Source organism: Pygocentrus nattereri, chromosome 5 (genome assembly GCF_015220715.1).
Source record: "Pygocentrus nattereri isolate fPygNat1 chromosome 5, fPygNat1.pri, whole genome shotgun sequence".
Lineage (NCBI taxonomy): Eukaryota > Metazoa > Chordata > Actinopteri > Characiformes > Serrasalmidae > Pygocentrus > Pygocentrus nattereri.
The window spans coordinates 19,771,310-19,796,977 of record NC_051215.1 but is presented as its reverse complement, the minus strand read 5'-3'; the positions used below and the strand labels follow the sequence as shown (position 1 = coordinate 19,796,977).

The window sequence follows — 25,668 nt, the reverse complement described above, 5'->3', positions numbered from 1 at the left end:
AAAAAACCCCTTCGTGCAGTGCGCTACTGGTCACATGAACCGAGTCTGTGAGAAAGATCATCATGGTGGACACTCCTGGTCGGCTACTAAACTAAATGTTTAACATCAACATGGACAGACATTACTATACAAAACACACTGCAGACAAAGAGGTTCAACAGGTAAACAGTTGCTAATTAGTTGCTGCATAATGAGCTGATTTGCATATTCCATCCCACACACCTTTTTTTACACACCACGTTTGTCTGTGTGTACGGAAGTCATCTTCTCTCATATACCACTGCAGCTCTGTCCTGTCCAGCCCTGTCAGAGCACGGAGAGGTCATCTCACTGCCTTTCACATCATTCACGTTTTACCTAACACATACAGACACGTCGACATTCTGACCCTGAGGTCCCGAGCTGCACCGTCTGTCTCTGAGTGGATGCTCAGGAGACCACTGGTCTGCGCACTTCTTCGAGGAGTTTCTGAAAGTCTTTTCTGCTTTAATGTGTGACATTACGGTGAAATTCAGTGTTTGTACCACAGTGTTAATGCAAATATTTGAGATATTTTACTATGTCTTTTATCAGCTGAATATGTAGAACCTGTTAGTCACTTCGGGGTAATCTGACGCGAAATGTACTATCATACCCAAAATAACAGGAGATTCCAAAACTGGAGTTTCAAAACTGATTAAAAGCTCCAGAGAAAATGTGTCTCCTAACAACCCCCTGGAAGAGCTGTTAGACCCCAAAACTGCTTCCATCAGATAAACCTCTGATCTTTGAGAGAGAGAAGAGAATCAAGCTGCTTCAGATCTGAAAACATCCACAGGTGTTTCTGTCTATCCTTCCACTGTGAGAAGACCACTGAGCACTGTGGGTCTGAAAGGATGTGTAGCTGATCAAGAAGAACCTCACTGAGAGGAAACGGACACATCAAACAAAGAAGCTGAACAATGGACTGACCGCGCCAGACCGCAACACCACTGACTGGGTTTGATCACTTCAGAAAATCATCAACCAACTTCTAAGACTGAGTTTTTGAGGTGTGTCTGCAGATTCTTTGAGGAGCTGAAAGTGATACTGAGCTGCTGAGGATTTTTTGTTGAATATGTTTACTGCTTTGTTCCTGATGATTGTACTGAATGAACATTTTGACTGTAAATGAATTAAAAGAAGGTCAGTGGTTTTTGTACAGTACAGAGATTTTTAGGGGTGGGGCTTCACAACCTGGGTTTGGATCTGCTTTGATGTGAGGGCCATATGGGATCTAATCTCATTAAGCTGCACACATGGATAAAGGAAAGAGGGAATAAGTGAATGAGGGTAAATATGAGGTTTTAAAGTCAGTATTGGGGGGGAGTGGTGCGTTTGGTTTGTGGTCTATTGGTGGGATTTTTGAGTGGGATTTTCGGAGGCTGGGTTTGGGCAGTAGAGGATTTGTGATTTCTGCTCAGTACTGGAGTGCATTTTCCCTTAAAGGATTACTGCACTGTTGTCACACAAAGACAGGGCTAAGGAGGTCAGCTGGATCCAAAAAATGAAAAATGTAATCACTGTATCTTTAGAATAAGTAAATAGCAGCTGCTGTATAGTTTTGGGATTGAAAAAGCCTTCAGTTCATACATTTGACACATTTGTTGTCTGATTTATATTCCTGTGGGATGATATGGCAACCACCTGGAACACTATATCAACCATCTTCGCAACCACCAGAGATACCATAGCAACTACCTAGTAACACCCTAACAACCAACTCGAACGCCATAGCAAGTGCCTAGCAATCCGCTGGGATACCATGTAAACCGCTTAGCAGTACCTTACCAACCCCCTAAAATACCAAACAACACCCTAGGAACTACCTAGGATACCATGTCAATCACCATGTCAGAACACCCAAGCAACCATGTTGTTCACGTAGCAACACCCTAGCAACTGACTTGGACCAACACAACACAGTACCACCACCACCACCGCTGAGCTGTGTGCTGTGTTTGATCCACTGGCTGGTGGAGCTGGGATGGTAGAATCTGTGTGGAGTCAGTGGCAACTCTGTGTAGAGGCCGTGTCGACTTTGTGTAGACTCTCTGTAGTGTTACTCTCTGTCGACTCTGTGTAGTGTGTGTCAATTCTGTGTCAATTCTGTGTAGTGTGTCGACTCTCTGTAGACTTTGTGTAGAGTGTGTGTCAACTCTGTGTAGACTTTGTGTAGAGTGTGTGTCAACTCTGTGTTAATGTGTGTCGACTCTGTACACTCTGTGTAGAGTATGTATCGATTCTGTGCAGATTCTCTGTGTTGAGTCCGTGTCGAGTCCGTGTCGGCTCAGTGTCGGCTTCGTGTCTGCGTCCGTGTTGGCTCCCATGTCGAGTCTGTGACGGCTCCGTGTCGGCTCCGTGTCGGCTCCGTGTCGGCTCCGTGTCGGCTCCGTGTCGGCTCTGTGTCAGCGTCTTTTCTGTTTTCAGAAGTATCCTCATAGATGTGGACGAGGCCTTGGTCATCTCAGTTTATTCTCCGAGTGATCTTTGTTTGTATGTGTCCTCCACCAGGCAGCAGCTACTGGCGGCCTGTCCCCACGCCGCTCTCTGTACCGCACTCTGTCGGACGAGAGCGTGTGCAGTAACCGCAAGGGCTCGTCCTACGCCAGCTCCCGCAGCTCCATGCTGGATCAGGCTCTACCCAACGACATTCTGTTCAGCAGCACCCCACCGTACCACAGCACGCTGCCCCCCCGCATCAGCCTCAGCCAGCCAGCATCAAACCTACGCAGTGAGTACCACTCCCTACTGTACTGCACCCTGACACACTTCACTTTATAGCACTGCAACCTTAGATACTGTACCTTACACACTACACTTCATAGCACTGCAACCTTAGATACTGCACCTTACACACTGCACCCTTACACATTACACTTTATAGCACTGCACCCTACAGCACTGCACCCTTACACACTACACTTTATAGCACTGCACCCTACAGCACTGCACCCTTACACACTGGACTTTATAGCACTGCACCCTTACACACTGCAATTTATAGCACTGCAACCTTAGATACTGCACCCTACAGCACTGCACCCTTACACACTACACTTTATAGCACTGCAACCTTAGATACTGCACCTTACACACTGCACCCTTACACACTACACTTTATAGCACTGCAACCTTAGATACTACACTTTATAGCACTGCACCCTACAGCACTGCAACCTTACACACTGCACTTTATAGCACTGCAACCTTACACACTGCACCTTACACACTGCACTTCATAGCACTACAACCTTAGATACTGCACCTTACACACTGCACCCTACAGCTCTGCACCCTACAGCACTGAACCCTTACACACTATACTTTATAGCACTGCACCCTACAGCACTGCACCCTTACACACTGCACTTTATAGCACTGCAACCTTAGATACTGCACCTTACACACTGCATCCTACAGCTCTGCACCCTACAGCACTGCACCCTTACACACTACACTTTATAGCGCTGCACTCTACAGCACTGCACCCTTACACACCCTACAGTACTGCACCCTTACACACTACACTGCAACCTTACATACTGCAAATTACACACTGCACTTCATAGCGCTGGAGCCTTACACACTGCACCTTACACAATGCACTTCATAGCACTACAACCTTAGATACTGCACCTTACACACTGCACCCTACAGCTCTGCACCCTACAGCACTGAACCCTTACACACTATACTTTATAGCACTGCACCCTTACACACTGCATTTTATAGCACTGCAACCTTAGATACTGCACCCTACAGCACTGCACCCTTACACACTACACTTTATAGCACTGCAACCTTAGACACCGCACCTTACACACTGCACCCTTACACACTACACTTTATAGCACTGCAACCTTAGATACTGCTCCTTACACACTGCACCCTACAGCACTGCACCCTTACACACTGCACTTTATAGCACTGCAACCTTAGATACTGCACCTTACACACTGCACCTTACACAATGCACTTCATAGCACTACAACCTTAGATACTGCACCTTACACACTGCATCCTACAGCTCTGCACCCTACAGCACTGCACCCTTACACACTACACTTTATAGCACTGCACCCTACAACACTGCAGCCTTACACACTGCACTTTATAGCACTGCAACCTTACACACTGCACCTTACACACTGCACTTCATAGCACTACAACCTTAGATACTGTACCTTACACACTGCACCCTACAGCTCTGCACCCTACAGCACTGAACCCTTACACACTATACTTTATAGCACTGCACCCTACAGCACTGCACCCTTACACACTGCACTTTATAGCACTGCAACCTTAGATACTGCACCTTACACACTGCATCCCACAGCTCTGCACCCTACAGCACTGCACCCTTACACACTACACTTTATAGCGCTGCACCCTACAACACTGCACCCTTACACACCCTACAGTACAGCACCCTTACACACTACACTGCAACCTTAGATACTGCAAATTACACACTGCACTTCATAGTGCTGCAGCCTTAGACACTGCACCTTACACACTGCATCCTACAGCATTGCACCCTACAGCACTGCACTCTTATACACCCTACAGTGCTGCACCCTTACATACTACACCCTGCAGCATTGCATTCTACAGCACTGCACTCTACTGTACTGCATCCTTACACACTGCACCTTACAGCTCTGCACCCTACAGCACTGCACCCTTAAACATGACACTTTATAGCACTGCACCCTACAGCACTGCACCCTTACACACTACACTGCAACATTAGATACTGCACCTTACACACTGCACCTTACATACTGCACTTCATAGCGCTGCAGCCTTAGACACTGCACCTTACACACTGCATCCTACAGCACTGCATCCTACATCACTGCTCCTTTACACACTTCACTCTCAGAAAAAATTATTGAGCATTTCTCGAAGGCACCAGTAATTCTTAGTATGGGGTCTTGTCACAAGATGGGCGTCAAAAAACAACTAGGTCTATTCTGACACACCTTTGAGAAGCACTTTTCCATAAAACCTCCACACCAGTGACTTACTGCTGTCACTGTAATACGAAGAGAGCAGCTGAGCTTGAAGTGACGTTGTAGTGGCAGTAAAAGTCTATAGCTGGTGCGCGTAGCTGCGGTGGATGTGCAGATGTCCCTTCACTGTATCGTAAATAATTTTAGCTTACTGTGCTCCATATGTGCAGAACTGACTTGTCTGTAAGGTCTGCTGTCTGAAGCAGGTTATTCAGTTACCTCACACATTATTCAACATTAGACAGCTTCTGTAACACTGTATTTGGATCCTCCCACTGAGGATAACTTTCACATACATGTAACTGCATATCGACTAAATTCATAATTTCCTCAAACTTAACCCTGACCTCAACTTCAACCTCAACCCAAAACCTGACCCTCACCCTGGTCCAAATCCTAACTGTAACAGTGGTGCAAAATCAACTAGGTTTTGAATATTTGTAGATGATCCAAATACAGTGGAACCTAAAGTAAACATAACTTCTTCTTCAGAAAAGCTGAGCTGCAAAAACCTGTCAGATGTTTACAGATGTTTACACAGCAAACAATTCTAATTGAAGCCTAAATAAATAACAGAGGCTTTAAACGTTCAAATGTGCATTTTTACATTGAATTCACCAGATATTTGAATTTCAGCTTTAATTTTGGCAGGCCTGTTTTTTTGTTAATTCTGCAAAAATGGACATTCAAAGTTCTCTGCCGACGGTAATGATATTCAGCCAGAAGCTCCGTCAGAGCTCTACTCAGCCTACGCAGGTGTCCCTCAGGGCAACAGGTCACGTTTTATCATATTAATCAGTGGCGCCGCTCGAGCAAGGAGTAGAGAGCACAGTGGAGTTTGGTCTCATCATCATATCGTTAGAGCCTCTCAGATTGATCTCGGCGTGAATGTAGTTGGTGGAGAGTGTGACGGAGGCAGCAGGTCCTGAGGATCCCGTATCTGATTAAAGCCTGTCAGACAGCGCGCTGCCCCACAGACACCTGTCAGCCTGAGAGACACAGGCGGAGACGGAGCTCATGAATATGGATTAGTTTGAGGGCTTAATGTGTCCTGACTGCATTGCTGCAGGAGCGACTGGAAGAAGAGGCCGCATGTCATTCCTGATGTATGTAAATCAGACATCTGCTTCATGGAACGCCAGGACCTCTGACTGAGGTTATGCGCCGATCGAGCGATGCAGCCTTCTAAATGACCGGACTGAAGGAGTGGACAGTGATGTGCACTGTTTAGACCGATTATTTATGATTGAAGCCTAATTTGAATACAACAGAAGATGCAGATCCCACAAACTGCTCTATATATTGATCTGTCATTATTTTACTTGTGCAGTTTTAATGGTTTAATTTAATGGTTGTATTTTACTAGTATCATTATTATTAGGTACACATGTGCGTAGGACCCTATTGTTGTTCTTAGTATTATTATTATTATTATTATTATTATTATTATTATTATTATTATTATTATTATAATTATTATTAGATAATAATAATATCTAATATCTAATAATATCTCAGATAAAATGAATTGCCCAGACCAAACCGTAAGTCCTAGAGACATGAAACTTGGTCAGTAGGTAGTAGTCCTTCCCGCTACTCAGGCGCTCGACATGAGCCCAATCGGCCTAAAGGTGGCGTAATTGCGCAAGACAACGCATTTGGCCCTTTAACTCCTTCCCCAGATTTTTGACAGACAAGAAGCACTTTTTTCCTGATTCCTTGGGTCCAACAAAACATCTTTGTAATTTGGACCATTAAGCTCCGCCTACTTAGATTTTGAGCTAATTTGCATAGTATGCAAAAACTACTTTTACGAACTAGTCCTACAATTTTCACCCGATCCTCATGATTTTGGTGTAAAAAAAAAAAAATCAGCTTTTCCGCATAGCCTAAACCCCAATAATTATCCAGCACATTTTTCATTTTATAAACAGTATGGCTGCCATATGCAAATTAATCTTTCTGGAAAAATCTAAATAATTCTTATTTAATTGAAAAATCTAGAACTCAGGAATCCTTCACCCAAAAAATTTGAAACTTGACGGGCTTATTCGTAAGGAGACTCTGAGGTAATCTATTAAATTTTGTGCACGTAGGTCATTAGGGGGCGCTGTAAACGCCCCCTAATATAAAGTGGTTGGTTAGTGTAGTGGTTAACACCTTTGCCTTCTACGCTGTAGACTGGGGTTCATTCCCCCAGCAGGACAAGTACCCTACACTATACCAATAAGAGTCCTTGGGCAAGACTCCTAACACCACCTTTGCCTTCCTGTGTAAAATGATATAATTGTAAGTCGCTCTGGATAAGAGCGTCAGCCAAATGCCATAAATGTAAATGTAAACACTTAATCTGCCTAAATAGCTGTTTCTCATCATCCATACATTCTATCAAGTTGAAACTTTGCAAGTACCATCTATTAGTAAGACTCTAAGTGAATCTTATCAGGACACTTCGATATATTGAAATTTATAGCAGCCATCAGCCAATAAGCTTTCAGCAGCCATTTGACAGGTTTACCATTGGCCAGTCATCATGATACTTGAAATCTGTCTCATTGCAGCACTATTGCAGAAAATCAAGTAAATCTGGTACAGATTTTCATTTTTTGTCAAATAACTTAGATGCCCTCATGCAGTGCAGTGGTCCAAACCATTTTGTCATTATAAGTGTCTTAAAGTGCATTTTTTTTCCCAATCATTAATTGTTTGAAATTAGCGCTTTTCGAACTAGTCCGTGGAACTTGGAGCTAACTTTTGAAAACTGGTCTAGAAATACTCTTTAGCCTCTCTAGGTAAATAATTATCCAGAACATTTTAAATTTTTGCTCATTTTGGTCTCAATCCAGCGCTTAATCATTGCAGCCATGACATTGCTAGCTTAAACGGCTATGGCTCATCAGTCTTTGGTCCAATCATCTCAAACTTCAGAACATATCCATACATTGAGAGTCTGACGTGGCTTGCAAAATGTTATCCTAATTGGCCCATAGGGGGTGCTTTAGCACTCAAAAACACTCAATCTTTAAAAATGTTATAATAATGATTCTGTCTACAGATAAATAATAGGTATTGTTTGATTCAGTTCACTGATCTGAATAACTTTGTAATTACATATTATGTCATAAATTGTACTCTTTCTCTGGTATTTAGAATTTTCCATTTAAAGACTACAGCTTATTATACCGAGGTCAAAAGGTCATTCTGAATAAAACTCAGTAAACATCTTTGATGGAGGTCACTGATCAAATTTCATAACATGTGGAGAACTTTGGACCAATTCTAGCCCACTTTCACCGAGGTCCTTTTTGCTATAAGGGCCCTTGTGAGTGCACTGGGTCTCATTATGTCATGCCCATCAAAGACTTAAACGTGGAGAAACAAAATACTTTGCAAATGCAACAAAGACAAAAAGTTTACCATTACTCATGTATTCCTTCAAATCTTTGTAGATCAGCAAATTCAAATGTAAACATATATTAGATTTAAAACCCCCTGCTCATTGTTTGGCATATGAAGGCCTGATGATGAACTCAGACTTCTTTTCAGCCTCTCTGCCTCGAAGGCCCAAACTGCTTTAGACCTTTTTTTTCATTCAATTTGTATGCACATATGTAATTAGGGGGCAGGGTTAATTCTGCATAGCTGTTTCTCAGCACCCGTACATGTTATCAAGCTCAAAGTTTGCATGCAGCATCTACTCCTCATACTATATGTGATACTTTAAGGACAATTTGATATATTGAAATTTGTGTTCGCCATCGGCCAATCAGAATTAAGCAGGGTTTTGACAAGATTAACATTGACCAATCATCATGAAACTTGAATGCTGTCTACACGTATCCATTTCCTAACAACTAGTTTCAAAAGATTTGACCGCTGGGGGCGCTATTCATAAAAATAAACCTATTATTACATGTTATTACTATATGATTAGAAAGTTGGTGGAAATTCTATATGAGCCCACTGTAGTACATCATACCAAACAATTTTCCCAATATATGTTTATTAAAATACTTCACCGTTTTTTAGTAATCATTAACTGTTATTTAATTAATTAATTTGTTAATTAATTAGTTTCTGGATTTTGATCCAAACTTTTCGAATTTGGCCTAGAATGATTCGGGAGCCTCTGCAGGTAAATAATTATCAAAAACATGTCGAGTTTTTTACTCAGTGTTGTGTGGATAAATCAATTAATTACTGCGGTCATGGTATTTCTAGCTTAATTTGCTATAACTCAACAGTCATTGGCCAGATCATCTCAAAACTTAAAAGTTGTTTACATATTGAGACTCTTAGGGGGTATGCCACTGTTGGTCCAGATTGGACTTTAGGGGGCGCTTTAGCACTCAAAAACACCTCAAAATCAATTAAATTGCTATTACAATGTCATTACAAGGTAGATCAATAAACAATTGGTGCCATTTGACTCAGTTCAATCACCTGAACAACTTTCTAATTGCATGTCATGTCAAAAATTGTACGGCTTGTCTGGTATTTTGCCTTATTTGTTCAAAGATTTCACTGTACAAAGGCTTATTATACAAAGGTCAAAAGGTCATTCTGACCAAAACCTGGTGAACGTCTATGGTTTTAGTCCGTGATCAATACTGATATCATATTGAGGCCTTTTGACTAATTCTGACCCAGTTTCACTGAGCTGCTCTACACCTAAAGGGACCATTATGACTGCATTAGGCCTCACTATGGCCTACATCAAGTCAATGGGTTAAATACTGAACCAGTCCACTGTGCAAGTGGTACTATGTGAGAAATGCTGCCATTAGTCATGTAGTTCTGACATCTATGTTCTACAAACCAGTGTAGCTCAATACATGTGAATGGAAACTTATAATGTGCATAAAGACCTCTGATTGCTGTTTATGCAACCTGAAGGCCTTTTGATGAATTGACATCATTTCGGTTCTATTCGCTCAGCCTCTGAACAAGATTCAAACAGCTTGAGGCCTTTTTACGCCTGATGGGCTAAATTGCTGAAGGGCTGGTACTGCTTGTACATGCTTGAACCCGCTCATCGCCGCTTGCGGCTATATTTATTATTATTATTAGCGTTACTAGCATGTGATATACACTAAACGGCCACATTATAAGGTACACCTTGCTAGTAAAAGGTTGGACCCCCTTTTGCCTTCAGAACTGTCTTAATTCTTCGTGGCACACTTTCAACAAGGGGTTAGAAACATTCCTCAGAGATGTTGTTTGTTTTATTTGAGTTACTGTTGCCTTTCTATCATCTCAAACCAGTCTGCCCGTTCTCCTCTGACATCAACAAGGCATTTTCATCCACAACAACTGCCGCTCACTGGATATTTTCTCTTTTTCGGACCATTCTCTGTAAACCCTAGAGATGGTTCTGTGTAAAAATCCCAGTAGATCAGCAGTTTCTGAAATACTCAGGCCAGCCCATCTTGCACCAACAACCACTTCAGCAAGTTGTCTTGACCACCTCTACGTGCCTAAATGCATTGAGTTGCGGCCATGTGATAGGCTGATTAGCTATTTGTGTTACCGAGCAACTGAACAGGTGTACCGAATGAAATGGCCACTGAGTGTAATATTCACAATATTATCTTTTCATTCCGTCATTTCTGTATTGGCTCGGCTACAGTAAATGTAAATGAGGGTCAGCCTTGATGTGCTCTTTAAATAGTGATTGATTGGTTGGTTGATTTGATTGATTGATTGATATCATCACTGTCCTATTTTGTTTTTCCAGTTTTGTTGATTTTTGTTTTTCCACATCGTTTGAACTTGGTCTTACATTGTGTGATAAATTCATGATGAATGGAGCAGTAGAAATGGGGCGGGCGGGAGGGGGGTGGGGGGGGTGTCCTGCCCACCCAGAGAGAATGAAGCCAGTTGTGCTCTCTTGAACTCCTAGACACAAACAGCTGTAGCATCACCAGGGATCGAACTCACGATCTTCTGATGGAGACAACACTTAGATGTTTGTAGTGTCTGGTAGCTCTCTCTGCAGCTTATAGCTAAATTCAGGAATAACAGGGCAGCATGAATGTTTTCTAGTATATCTTGCTCAGGAAGTTCCTGTATAGAGATGCAGCTGTTTACTTACCACCATTTCACTTGTTAAACAGTTGTTTGTGTCCTGTCAGACTGATGAAACCAGTGCACAGAAGCCCAGAGAGCTAGTGCCAGTTTAAATTCTCTTTTGGTGACTTAAGTGTGCAGTTTACATCTGTGCACTTCTGTGGAGTGAAACTGAAACTTAATGAAATCCAACAAAAACTCATCTGCATTGAACATCTCACACCTCAAACCACAGCGTCATGCCCCTGGCAATCTAACATGACTGCAGTGTGAGAACAGGAATTAGTCATTTGTAAAAGATTAATTTTGTGAGTAACTACATGGACAGTAATTCCCAGTGTGTGAAAGGACATTAAACAGAAGTAAACTTATCTAGAACTTACTATTGTTTAGCCTCTGGCTCTTCTGTGTCCATGTTGGTGAGGAAAATAATTGCTTTTTGTGGTTGAGGCTTAATGAGGTCTAAGACAGGGATTGATGGGGATGATATTGGAATCACATCAATGTCAGACTGATGTGTGTATTGAACTCTAGAAGAGCAGGTGTTTATTTGATGCTGGCTTGCTGCACATTTTATTCTTTTGCTGCATTTGTAAAGTCCCATGTCTCTGTAATGGTGCTCCATATGGTTTTATTTCCAAGTTCTACATCATAAATGTTTGTGTGTGGGCCTGGGCAGATATGGAGGGGTCCAAAAGTCTGAGACCACTTGGCAAATCAGTTTTTTGCTGTTTTAGCATTTAAACATTTGTTTGTTACTTTATGGCAGATGCTGAATCCTGAGTGAGTGAGTGGGAGAGCTGTGAGGTAGCAGGTATTGATCAGGAGGGTTTCTCAGAGTTTATCCTCTGTCTAACCTTGCAGGCCAGTGTGGTTGGAGTCCCTCTCATCTGTACTACAGAGAGAGATTAGTAGATAACTGGCATGTAGTGTTCTTTCACATTTCCCTAGAAGATATGGGGGAATTCCACCAAATTCGCAAATTCCTGCATAATTAATTGGTGAAAGCTGTAATCAGAGCGGTTCAGAGCGGTTTGGTGTGAAACGCTCTGTTCTAGAGAAACTTACCGAGTCAGAACTGTTCACAATGGTGGTGATAGGAACCAGACATCCACCTCTAAAAGCTCCCCCACAGAAAGTTCCTACATGAAAATAAGGTCACTGCCTGATGACTGACATGCTGTTTATTGATAGTTTAGAGAACTTGAACTCCATTCATGGTGGAGGGATACATGCAGGGTGCTGTGCAGCAAAATAGTCACCAGAGAAAACTTATTATTACAGATTTTCCACTATTTTCCATCATCAACATTCCATATAAACTCAGAATACTCGTGTAGGTTTTCTGGTGGTTCTGGAGAGGCTGGATGACGTTATTTCTTTAGTGCAGCTGTGATGGTCAGCAGAGACGATCCTGTCAGTTGTAATAGCTGCAGTTTGCTGTTTATATCTTAAAAGCATTGCTTTAGCAGTAGAAGCCGTCTTGTCTGTGAACTACACAACAGAGCTAATGCGTGTGTCCAGCTGGCAATCCATCTCCAATTTAACTGTCAGGGAGGTCTTGAATGAGGGGAGAAGGTTGGCGGGCTGGACAGTGCTGCCTCTGATGTGGAGTAAAAGGAGCCATTAGACAGTGAAGCCTGGCAACAGAACAGCAGGTCACCAGCTCCACACAAAGCCTTTTCCCAACTTCTTCATTCAGACGACCCCGCTGACCTGCCCAGATGGTCCAAACTGGACTTCTGACAGCAGCTCTGTTATTGTGTCTCCATTGGCCTGAATGGAGGGTGTGAGGAAAAGGCAAGAGTGGCTTTAGAGGGAAGAGGAGAAGGGCTGCTCGGTTTGAGAGTGTGAGTCACTGATCCCAGTTTCTGTGTGTGTGTTCTCAGATGAGTTCTGGTTCTCTGATGGTTCCCTGGCAGACAGGACAAAGTTTAATGACCCAGGGCTCATGCCCCTTCCAGACACTGCCACAGGCCTGGATTGGTCTCACCTCGTCGATGCAGCTCGCGCTTTCGAAGGTAGGCAACTTCCTTCTATTGTCTTCTATTGTCCAATTTCGGTGAGCCCGTGTGAATTGTAGTCTGTTTCCTGTTCTTAGCTGACAGGAGTGGCACCTGGTGTGGTCTTCTGCTGCTGTAGCCCATCTTCTTCAAGCTTCAATGCTTTGCGCGTTCAGAGATGGTATTTGCGTGCGTGTGTGTGTGTGTGTGTGTGTGTGTGTGTGTGTTAGGGTTAGTGTCCAAAACTGCTTCCCTGTTAGATTTAATTAAAATTTAAGGACCTTTTTCATTTGTCCTTCTGTAAACCTTTTTGGAGATGTCAGTTTTGTTCCTTGTGTCTCCATTTTTGGTGTTTTTCCTTTTTTTGTCTTTTTACATAGTTTGCCTTTTGCCTTGTTTCAAACATTCATGACAAATGGACCAAGAAAATGGTCTAAAATCACTCATTATTGTGTACTTGTTACTTGCTACAGTAGCAGTTGTGGAGATGTGAGGTTTCATTCCGACAGTGATGATATATTAGGTCTGACCATTGTAGTCAAATTTTAAAACTCTAAGTTGTCAGGCATTATTTGAAAAATATTTAAATAATTAGCGCTGCGGGGCGGCACGGTGGCGTGGTGGGTAGCGCTGTCGCCTCACAGCGAGGAGGGCCTGGGTTCGATTCCCCGGCCAGGTGACCGGGGTCCTCTCTGTGTGGAGTTTGCATGTTCTCCCCATGTCTGCGTGGGTTTCCTCCCACAGTCCAAAGACATGCAGTCAGGCCAATTGGACGTGCTAAATTGCCCCTAGGTGTGAGTGTGTGAGTGACTGTCTGTGTTTGTCTGTCTGCCCTGCGATGGACTGGCGACCTGTCCAGGGTGTATCCTGCCTTCCGCCCGAAGACTGCTGGGATAGGCTCCAGCTTCCCCCCGCGACCCTGACGGAGAAGCGGCTTAGAAAATGGATGGATGGATGGATGGATGGATGGAATTAGCGCTGCGTCAAACTGCGTACTAGACTAATAAACTGTATGTTAGATATACACATTGGCCACTTTATTAGGTACATTTCATTGAAGTGAATAACTTTGTAATTGCATGTTTTGTCAGAAATTGCACTCATTTTTTGGTATTTTGGCTTAAATTTGTTTTGCTTTTCACCAAGGTTGCCCATTTAGTCTAAATGTGCTCCTGCATGCTTGGATCGCCGCTTGTGGCTATATTTATTATTATTATTATTATTATTAGCATGTGATATACACTAAACGGCCACATTATAAGGTACACCTTTCTCTTTTTCGGACCATTCTCTGTAAACCCTAGAGATGGTTGTGCATGGAAATCCCAGTAGATCAGCAGTTTCTGAAATACTCAGACCAGCCCATCTGGCACCAACAACCATGCCACGTTTGAAGTCACTTAAATCACCTTTCTTCCCGATTCTGATGCTCGGTTTGCACTTCTGCAAGTTGTCTTGACCACCTCTACATGCCTAAATGCATTGAATTGCGGCCATATGATTGGCTGACTAGCTATTTGTGTTAACAAGCAATTGAACAGGTGCACCTCATAAAGTGGCTGGTGAGTGTAGTTCACCTCCAGTAGATGTCCATTCATCAGTCCAGTGTGTACAGCAGAGTGTCAGACTCAGTTCAGGCAAAGTTGATGATGATGATGATGATGACCTTTATTGTCACTAGTCACAAGTACCAGCGAAATTGGCAATCAGCCCGTCCAAGCACATACAATATTACAAACAGGGGGGAGACAGGACGGGAAGACAGGAATGAGGAAAAAATACAGAATACCGAATACATGGGGAAAGGGAGGAGATAAAAAAAAAACACCCCCCAGACTATGTTCCTAAGGGAATACAGTCTGGGAACAGAAAAAAACACCTCAGCATCATAAGCACATAAGTACACATTAACCCAGAGTCCAAGACTTGTTACCCTTAATCCAGTGTCAAGGGTTTGTTTGACTGATGTATACTGTACTACTCTTAAACAGATGGTTTTTCAAGGATTCTTCAGGCTCTATTTAGAACCATTTCATGCTTAAATGGTTCTCTGCATAGTGAAATGGTTCTTCAGATTGAAGGAGAATGTGCTGTATATGGTTCTGTATAGCACCATTGCTATGATGTCAAGCTTGTCTCAGTAGAAGAACTGTGTTTGGTGCTGTATAGAACACTTTTCAAAAATCTACATAGAACCATAAACACACATTCTTCATCAGTCTGAAGAACCATTTCTTGGGCAGTACCCGAATATTTGTATATTTGTTTGTTGGGGAGGTATTGAGTTCTTAAATTTGGGTTTCGGACACTGTAATGTTCAGAGGTCTCGGGAGAAGCTCAGACGACTTGAGGTTTCGGTCCATAACAGCTTTATTTTTAAGTTCCTGAGAACAGAGAAGAATCACAGCCTCCTGCAGCTAAAAACAGCCCTCGGCACTGCTCCGGAAAGCCACCACTCCCCCTGCATTCAGGCTCTTCAATATAACAGTCCTAAAACAGCCTAATATAAACATTTCTTCTGAACTGTCATGACAACACAAGCGCCAGTTAACCTGAGCATGCACTGTGCTGTTACCCCCAACCCCAGCCGCTAAGAGCCATGAGCATCGCTGAGCTCTGTGATGAAAACAGATAGACTGGAGATTTGGCGGTCCTCACCCTCCCAACCCATCCCAAATCCCTCCCTTTCCCTACTGGGTAACTCTGAGTTCATGAAGCATTATAATTAGATCAGATGTTCTTTCAGAATTTGTCAGTGTGCCAATCAGTTTCCTATCATTGTGTAAAAGATGCACAAGGCTCTTTTTTGCTGAGCTTTTTCCAAGTGCAAACAGTGACATTCTAAATAATGTGAATGTATTAGTTACATGTTAAACTTGTTGTCCTTATTCATTATTTTTTAAACTTTCATGACTACTCAAATATTCTGACTCATCACTAATACATATAAAACCAAGGTGTAAGTTACGGGGCGTCCCCTGAATGTCTCAAACTAAAAATTATGAGGGGTCCTTGAAATATAACATTATGTTGCCTGTTTGGGAAAAACAGAGGCTCAAGTCCAGATTCAGTGAAGCCAATTGTTTATCTTTTTGCCCCACAATCAGCTTCTGTCTCTGGTGGTCTTAACTAATTAGAGCTGAAGCGCTGCTCTGCCTTAGGGTGAGCTCTGTGACCCAGTTCACCCAGTTGGTCCTTCATAGTCTAGAAACCGCAACTCCTTTCCCTGAAAAACTTTCCAATGAGCTGCAGCAGATCTGAGAACCTGAAAACTCGTCCAGTTTTCCAAGAGTTTGGAGTAAAGAGTAACTGTTCCTCATTTCTCATACTGAAGACTGAAGAGGAGATCAGGAAGATCTCAATTAATGTGAGGAAGAGCGCAGAACCGCACTAGAACAGAGACTCTACAGAAGAGGAGACAAGGAAGATCTCAGTTACTGTGAGGAAGAGCACAGAACTGCATTAGAACAGACTTTACAGAAGAGGGGCAGTTATGGGCTGGAGGTTATCGACGGTTCGATCCCCTTGGCTGACAGTCCATGACTGAAGTGCCCTTGAATGAGGCACCTAACCTCTAATTGCTCCATGGGCACCGTGGATAGTGGACTGCCCACTGCTCCAGGCAAGTGTGCTCACTGCCCCCTTGTGTGTGCGTTCACTAGTGTGCATGTATGTGGGTGTTTCAATGCACGGATGGGTTAAATGCAGAGGCCTAATTTCACAGTATGAAGACACAGTGACAAATGGTTGTAAATTCTAAATTCTATAAATTCTAGGAGACGAGGAAGATCTCCGTTACTGTGAAGAAGAGTGCAGAATCGCAATAGAACAGAGACTTTACAGGAGAACAGCTGATAGAACAGACATTTACTGACACTGAATCATCAGCGATGCTATGGAGAGTCAGCAGACGGACAATACCGGGGAGGGTTCACACACTAAAACACATGACCTCACAGCGACAAACCTGCGTTTGCATTTGGGTCCATTTTTGTATGTCCAGTACATCTTTATTAATGGTCCATCTTCCTTTTTGCTGTTGGAACAAAACCTCTTATCTCAAAACAAGAACATTTTACAGGACAAAGAAAAATGTTCGGAACTTGTAACGGAAATAGAAAAAGAAAAAATCAATTTTGGGCTGTTTCTGTTTGTGCATTCATCATAAAATTTTGACACAACATAAAGTGCAACTGTATTTTTTAAAATATGTAAAAAAAAGAATTAAATGAAACAAAGATTTTGTTCTGATGGCATATTTTGCATCGTTTTATGGAGAAGCCAGTAAACTAAGCAAAACAATAGCGCTCAAAAACGAGTCGAGTCACACTGTAAACTCAGCAGGACGTCTCTTGGGCAGAGAGCACTACCTGCTAACACCTACAATTAAGCCATCAGTCTGTGTGGGTTCTGCTCCTCCGGGTCATTTGCATCTGAAAGAAGCTCTGCAAATAGCTCTGAGGAGGACGCTGTACCTCACCGGCCCCTCCTGCGTGCTCTGTCTGCTGCCATGTTCTTCTTATCGGTTTTATAAATGAATTAGTGCTAATGGGTCTTTCTTTCATAAGCCTTTTCTGTGCGTGGTTCAGCATCTGGGCTGTGATGATGAACCCCTTTTCATTGTGAAGCTGTTTTTAGTCTTGGACCTCCGGTCTGAGGTGGTTGGTTGGTTAATTCTTTGTTTAACTAGACACACAAGTCTACAGCTGGATTATTAATTACGTTTTATTTACAGTTATGACTTTGGCTTCCAGCGATTATAAAAACAAGGTAATCGAGATTAAAATTAACGTGCTGTATTCCGTTTTACAGTAATGTTCCTGTTTTATCTTGTGCTGTAAATCCTGCACAGTCTCTTCTGACAGAATATGTGGTGTTGAAATGAAAAGGCACTGAATTTCAATACGAGCCTTTAATGTCCATTAACTGAGTTACTGGAGTGTCTGTAGAAAAACGCGTATCTGCAGAACAGTAACTTTCCAGTAGACATCATGAGCTTTTAATGTAATTTAATGTAAAGCAGTTTTGTTCCAAACTATTTTGGAGCATTTTATTGGTCCATTCATCATGAAAATTTCTCTAAATATAAAGAGCAGCTTTCTTGTTCAAATGATGTAGAAAAGTAAAAAAATGATGAACAGTGGCGATGCAGGTTTTAAATAGCGAGGATATGTTAACCATATATTTTATAGTTTAAATATATTTTAGTTGAGAGTTTTCAGTAGGCGGTGATGGTGCACAACAAAAGTTGATCTTATTTATTTTTATTGATTACATTTGTTTTATTCATTCAAATATGAATTTTAAATAAAATGTAAATTTTTTAGAAGTTTTTTAGTTAAATAATGAAGCAAATCCACTGTTGAAAAGACAAGCCTTTTTAAATGTTCAGTTAATGCATGATGCTTCCAAAGTTAATGAGTAGTCATGTTAAATAGTCGTGATCTCAGTACTGGCCAAAACAATCGTGATTATGATTTTTTTCATAATCAGTCGATATATTGGTAAATAAGCCTAAAGAATAGTTGATTGGGAATATTCAAGCACAAATCTGCTATAAACAGCATCTATGCTCCTATATGAAAGGAGTCTGTCTGTAGGTCTGGATGTTCTCAGTACTTTGAATGGTCTTGATTATTATCTTGTGTAATGTTTTCACTTTCATTACCATTTGATGTGCAGGGAAGCCGCAGAGCAGAGCTGCAGACACGGTGAGCTGTTCTCCAGCTGTGCCATCAAACAGTTTGAGTCTTCAACCCTCATTATGGTGTAATTCTATTTATTTCAGCTCTATGTTCGGAAAGAAGGATGTTTTATGTTCTTCTGATTTAGATGCTTTGGAGAAATGAGAACTACAGCAGAACCACAGATCTGCTAGAATCCCTTAAAAGCATGGAGTCTGACCTTTTCTTACTCGGGTCAGTGGTTCATAAAACTGGTCCTGCAGGACTCCTTGCGTTTTAATGCTTTGTCAGCTCCCAGCACACCTGATCCAACTGTTCGGCTCATTAACGGCTGCTTACTGAGCTGAAGTAGATCTTCTATAGCAGGAAAACGCTGAAGTGCGTAGGGCAGCGTGAGACACCTGAGAGGGGATTCTTTTATTCACTTTAACTCTTTAACAATTGCTCTGTAATTTGTTGATATTTAATCTAAAAAGAACGTAATGAACCTGCAGTTCAGTAAAAGTTGTGATTGTCATTTTTAATTTGGCCAGAGTTTAAAGTTCCAGTCCAAACAACAAATAAATAAGTTTTTTAATTTTTCAGGACATAATTTTTTAAACAGAAAATTAGACAAAAGAAATTAAATACTGTTGCATTTTTTTCACTTTTTAACTGCCTCCCTCTGTCTCACTTGAGCATCTAAAACAGACAAGAGTGAGGTCAATAATATAAAGGCAGCACTTTTTAGTCAAAGATTTTACTGAAACTTCAAACAGTGGGTCATAAAATGTATCCGATCACTATTTGCACATTTCTAGAAAAAGTCCTGCTGTAAAACAGTAATAAAGTGTTTTATTCATGTATTTCATCATTATTATTTATTCCGTGTATGTAGTTGGAGCTGCTTTGTGCAGCTGTTGCAGAGTTTGTATTTGTACTGTTTACAGTTTGAAAACATTTTATATTTCATTTTTATTACTGAATTATTGCTTAATTGATTTTTATTATAAAGTGCCACTGCGGACCACCTGCTGTCCTTTAGTATTTGCCCCAAAAACCACCTGAGGGTGCTGAGTGGTGTTCCCCAGCCCGGTGGTTGAGAAGCCCTGCTGTAGATAATGAATGACCGGTGAATTGGGGACCTCTCAGATTGTCGAGTGTTCAGTCAGTTTAGTGGCAGTTGATGAAGCCGCTGGTCTGTGATGCAGGTTCAGCTGTGCTGCTCCATGCTGGTCGATTCAGAGCATCTGCCTCTGGCTGCTTGTTTATGAATGTGTTCTGCATGATTTCCAGCTCTTGTTGAACTTATTAACATAGTTTTTGCTCAGTCATGCAAATGGAGGCCAAATGTGTGGTGGGCTACATTTACAGCACAGTGTTTTTAACCGGGCTTATTCTGGGCCGTAATCTGCCACTTCCAACTTCCGCATGTAGCAGTGACCAGAGTTACGAGGCTCCTTCTGCGGCTCGCTCTCTCTGGTGGATGGCTGTTTTGAAGCGAGGCATCTCTGCGGTGTAGGCTGAGCTCTCGTACAGTCTTACCTACTAATTAAACTCTTTTAAACTGTGTTTTTCCTTTCACCATCCTGAACTGACTTTCCAAACAAGGGATTAACCCAGGGCGATTCTCCACTCAACATTCAAAAATGAGAAATGACCCTATTGCACTATTTACTCTCATCAAATCAAATCACGTGATGTGATGGTAAACACTGACAGAAATATGTGGTGATTGGGTTCCGTGGGTGATGGGTGACTTAAAATGATTAAACATTTGGAAGAATATCGGATGTAATATGCAATGTGTTTGCTGCCTGATTTGCCAGGCCTCGCTCTGAACCATTGACCTACATCTCTGTCATGCGTGTTGTGTTTCCAGACCAGCGTGTGGCTTCTTTCTGCACAATGACTGACATGCAGCGAGCTGAAGCTCTGCAGATCTCCCAGGAGCTCACTAAGCGAGTGGCTGCGGTGGAGGGAGCAGCGCTGCAGGCGGGGTGAGTCCAACACTCTACCTTAATGAGGACCATGAGTCAGAAAAGCCCGGTGTTTCCACACAATGAACATTAGACTGCTGTTAAAACTGTAGATTCGTTGTTGCTGAATGTCTTTTCTGTGTCTCTATTGTACTGGGTATTGTATGCAGGCTAGTAACTACTGCATAGAAAAGGGCTGTTTATATATTTTTTTAGTGATTTATTACTTAATATTTACTGAAATCTGTTATTTCAAGCACATTTTGTTTAGTATATTAGATTTTGTTCAGTGCTTATTATAAAAACAGGATAAAGAAGTAGAGAATTGCTCATCAGTGCTTGAACATTCACTGAATCTTTGCTTTTACATTAGACATGATGATACTAATAAACAGAAGGTTGCTGTTAATGGCCGAACAGCAGTTAGGGTAATTGGCTTTATGCCAAAGTCAAAATGTTTGTTATTAAATTACATCATTGAACATTATTTAATCTTTAATATTCCATTTACAGTTGGTCAATTATTTGGTCATTTGGTCAATGAAAAGTATTATTTAAGCTATCTGATGCCTCTCCTAAGTTCTAGCAGAAAGTTTTCTGAGTTTGCCCAGCGTGAGCTGAAGTGCTGTTTCTCTCTTTAGTGACAGCTCACCTGCCACGCTGACCGGCAAAGTCAACCAGCTGGAGGTCATCCTGAGGCAGCTCCAACATGACTTAAGAAAGGTGAACTGTCCTTCAACGGTGAAAAACAATAGCCAGTTTTTTTCTGACTACATCATTTTGTCCACCACCTACACCCACTTATAGCGACCTACAGTGACCCAATATAGACACTTCCTCTAACTACAGCTACCTACACTCACTTATAGCCACTTATAGCGACCTGCAGCCACCTACACCTTTCTTTACCCACCTATAGGGACCTACACCCACTTATAACGACCTACACCCGTATAGCCAAACACCCACTTACACCCACCTGTAGCCACCTGCACTCACTTATAGCGACCTACACCCATTTATAGCCACCTACACCCATCTATAGTGACCTACATCCTCCTATAGCCATACATCCACTTAGGCCTACCAGTAGCCACTTTTACCCACCTGTATTATTGGGTAACCTGTACATTTGTGAAAGCAGCATTAACACTACATTAATATTAACATTATGGAGCAACATATGTTGCCTTTTAGATGCCGCCTTTTTAGGGACGTCCATGTTTATTTCAATATGACACAGCAAGGAAAACAGCATGGGCACTAGATTGGCCTTCAGTTTTCATTGAAAATATGTGGTGCATCATCATCATCATTGCACTGCTGAAGACTTAAAAAAATTCCAAAACTGATTCAGTTTGTATCTTCAGTTTTGAAATGATTATTAAGTGCTATTAAAAAGAAAGGTATACCATAGTATAGTAATAAACATGCTCCTGTCCCAACTTTTATGGAAGATGTTACAGGCATCAAATTTAAAATGAGCTTGAATTTACAGAAAAGAGTGAAGTTAATGAGGTAAAACAGCAAATATTGTAGTTTTAACCATTTTCAGTCTAATACAGATCAAACAGAATCACTGCTTTCTGTTTTAATTGCCATTTCACACACTGTCCCAACTTTTTTGGAATTGAGGGTTGTAGAAAGCTGTCATTTACTGGTTCGTTATTCAGTTTTAGAACCAGTTCCTCACACTGTAGATGCTGGAGAGGCTCAACATATTCCTGAACGTATTCAGTGCATCAAAGCAGTTTCTAAATGGTACTTTCTGCTAGTTTGGTAGAAACTGTGGATATTTGAGCGTTCAAATGTGTTACTAACGTCTGCAGGACAGTATACAGTCTTGAAAGATGGTTCTTTAAGGGTTCTTTAGTAAAGACAGTGGACCATGAACATGCAAAGAACCACTTGCATAATGAAAATTGTTCTTCAGACTGATGAAGAATGCATTGTATATGGTTCTACATAGCACCAAAAAGAGTTCTGCTATTGTGATGTCAAGCTTATACAGAATAGAAGACCCCTTTTTGGTGCTGTACAGCACCACGTACAACACACTCTCCATCAATCTGAAGAACCTTTTCATTATGCAGGGAACCATTTAATCATAAACATTTGAGTGTTAGTGGTTCTATGTGCAGTCATTTTCTTTATGAACCCTTAAAGAACCATCTTTTTAAAGAATGCAGCAAAATAAAATCAAGTAAGTATTAAGCAACACTGAACTGATGAAATGTAAAGGCTTTTTTAGCCATCATTAGCACTGGTGGTCCATGCAATACAGTGTGTGTATTCTTTGTTCAGGAAAAAGAGGACAAAGCCATCCTGCAGGTCGAGGTGCAGCACCTTCGGCAAGACAACATGCGTCTGCAGGAAGAGAGTCAGACGGCGGCTGCCCAGCTCAGGAAGTTCACCGAGTGGTTCTTCAACACTGTCGACAAAAAGCCCTGAGAGAAGTCCTCACAGGCACTCAGATGGACCGTTAGTTAGAGTACCGCCCCCCAGCGTGCCCTCTGTGCTCCAGGAGATCAGGGTTCTTTAACAGGGCACCCTTGGGGGGGGGGGACTGGGCTGCAGGAGTGGGAGAACCACTGGAACACTGTCAGTCCCTGAAGCGTGGTATAGTCTTTTAGTTCAACCCTGTCGATGCTTCAGACAAACTAGGCCATCAGAGATCCTGAGAGAGGCTGATTGTAAGTAGCATATTCTGGCTGAGGAAAGTCGCTCTGCTGGTGTTGATGAGTTGTGAGAGGGTACGTCTGAAGGATTTTCCACAACGAGGAAATCGGAGACGAGGAGGAATGTACCGGACAATATGAAGTGGTACCCGGTTCTCCATCCGAACCTCCGCACGGAGGCTGGAGGACAATTGCAGTGGAATATGAATGTAAATCACTCAGTCCTGCTTTGGCTTCTCATTTCTAAGATCCTTTATTGGTCATTGATCCATCCAGAACTTTGTACTTAATGAAGTACTGTTGCTGTTGTGGCACTGTGCCATATTTCACGTGTATCTGAAGAGCCAGTTAATTTCTAGTCAGTAGTTTATATCCACCGTCATCATGTCCTAGCAATAAAATGTGGTAGTAGCAGAACTTAAAGAACATTAGCACAAAATGTGAGTTCCTGTTGAGGTGCGGTCGTACTGTATTTATTTTTATTCAATAAGAGTCTGTGCCTCGAAAAAGATCTGAAATCAAGCGTTTCTCTGCCTCGTTTCGCTTTGTTTCGTCCTTTCTTCTGAACACATGCCTTCTTCCCATCGCTCACCAAACCCTGTCGTTGCAGCGTCGAAACATTTCTTTATAGTTTCTCTCCGTGTCTCCAGACATCATGAGATGGCGATCCACACTCACGATGCCAAAACCTGTTTCTCTCTGTACAGAACCTCTGCTGAAGTGTCTTGTATTTAACACCGTTATTTAAGCTTATTTAACCTAAATTTTTTATTTTGTTAAACAAAGGGTTTGTTTTGATTTGTGTTCTCTGCACTAAGAAGTGGAAGAGGCTCTGGTGAGGCTGGACTGTAACGCGTGTGGCTTTGACAGGGCTGTGTGGAATATATAGAAATATTAAGAGTTTTGCTGTTTTTCTTCTTCATTCCAACATTTGGAGGCTGCTAGATTACACTGTCTTTGTTTGTATGCTTTTATTGTAAATTTGTTGGTCATTTCTTTTTTTTAATAAATGTATGTAAAAAAAAGGGTAGTTTACACAAATGTTATTTTGATGTTAACAACTAATAAATGAATTAACAGTGGAAGACAATATTGGTTCAATAGTGAATCACCACAGTGACTGATTTGTGTTTAGGCCACGAGTCAGGAAATTTTAGCTGACGATTAAATGCAGATAAATAAATGCAGTGAAGAATTAGCTTTTAGATGATTATAAATGGCTCAGCGCCACCCTCTAGAGGCATCATTAATAACCATCAAATAAACAAACGTCACTCAGCTCCGCCCTCTAATGGCATCATTAACAACCATCAAATAAAGAAACGTCGCTCAACTCCGCCCTCTAGACGCGCCATTAACAGCCATCAAATAAACAAACGTTGCTCAGCGCCGCCCTATAAAGGCGCCATTAATAACCATCAAATAAACAAACATCGCTCAGCGCCGCCCTCTAAAGGCGTCATTAGCAACCTTCAATTAAACAAATGTCACTCAGCGCCACCCTCTAAAGTCATCATTAACAGCTGATAGATAAACAAACGTCGCTCAGTGTCGCCCTCTAAAGGCGTCATAAACAAGCATCAAATAAAGAAACTTCGCTCAGCGCCACCCTCTAGAGGCATCATTAACGATATCAAATAAACGTTGCTCAGCTCCGCCTTCTAGAGGCGTCATTAATGGCCATCAAATAAACATTACTCAGCGCTGCCCTCTAGAGGCATCATTAACAACATCAAATAAACAAATGTCACTCAGCACTGCCCTCTAGAGGCATCATTAACAACATCAAATAACTAAACATCGCTCAGCACCGCCCTCTAGAGGCGTCATTAACAGCCATTAAATAAACAAACGTCGCTCAGCGCTGACCTCTGAAGGCATCATTAACAAACATCAAATAAACAAACGTAGCTCAGCACCGCCCTCTAAAGGCATCATTTACAAACATTAAACATTAAGACCAGAAAGTTAGAACCTTTGCTTTTTCAAGACATATGACGTCTCAGTGAATGCATTGTTTTTTTTTTAAATTTGCTTCAACCCAAGAAATAAAAATACACCTGGTTCACTTTCTGTTTATTGATAAATGAACATATGATTGTGATAGTTAACAGCTGGGGAAATTGTGACAGGTCTTTGTGGGAGGCTGCTTGCTGAGCATCTTGTGCTGCGACTTGTGATGACACTAGCATTTTTCCTCCATTTCAGCAGTCACAGGAGAATTACAGTTGCCATGG

The 25,668-nt window shown here is 41.8% G+C and overlaps 1 protein-coding gene across 2 annotated transcripts in view; it reads left to right on the top strand.

Annotated features, from left to right (window-relative positions):
* LOC108441704 (signal-induced proliferation-associated 1-like protein 2) overlaps positions 1-23,862 on the top strand; it is a 213,688-nt gene extending 189,826 nt beyond the window's left edge. For both annotated transcript variants that reach the window (XM_017721372.2, XM_017721373.2), the window contains exons 16-20: positions 2,533-2,752; positions 12,998-13,129; positions 20,657-20,774; positions 21,395-21,476; positions 23,058-23,862. In XM_017721372.2, coding sequence (XP_017576861.1) covers positions 2,533-2,752; positions 12,998-13,129; positions 20,657-20,774; positions 21,395-21,476; positions 23,058-23,204 — 699 coding nt within the window. In that variant the 3' untranslated portion in view covers positions 23,205-23,862. The remainder of the gene's footprint in view (positions 1-2,532; positions 2,753-12,997; positions 13,130-20,656; positions 20,775-21,394; positions 21,477-23,057) is intronic.
* The last annotated feature ends 1,806 nt before the right edge of the window (positions 23,863-25,668 follow it).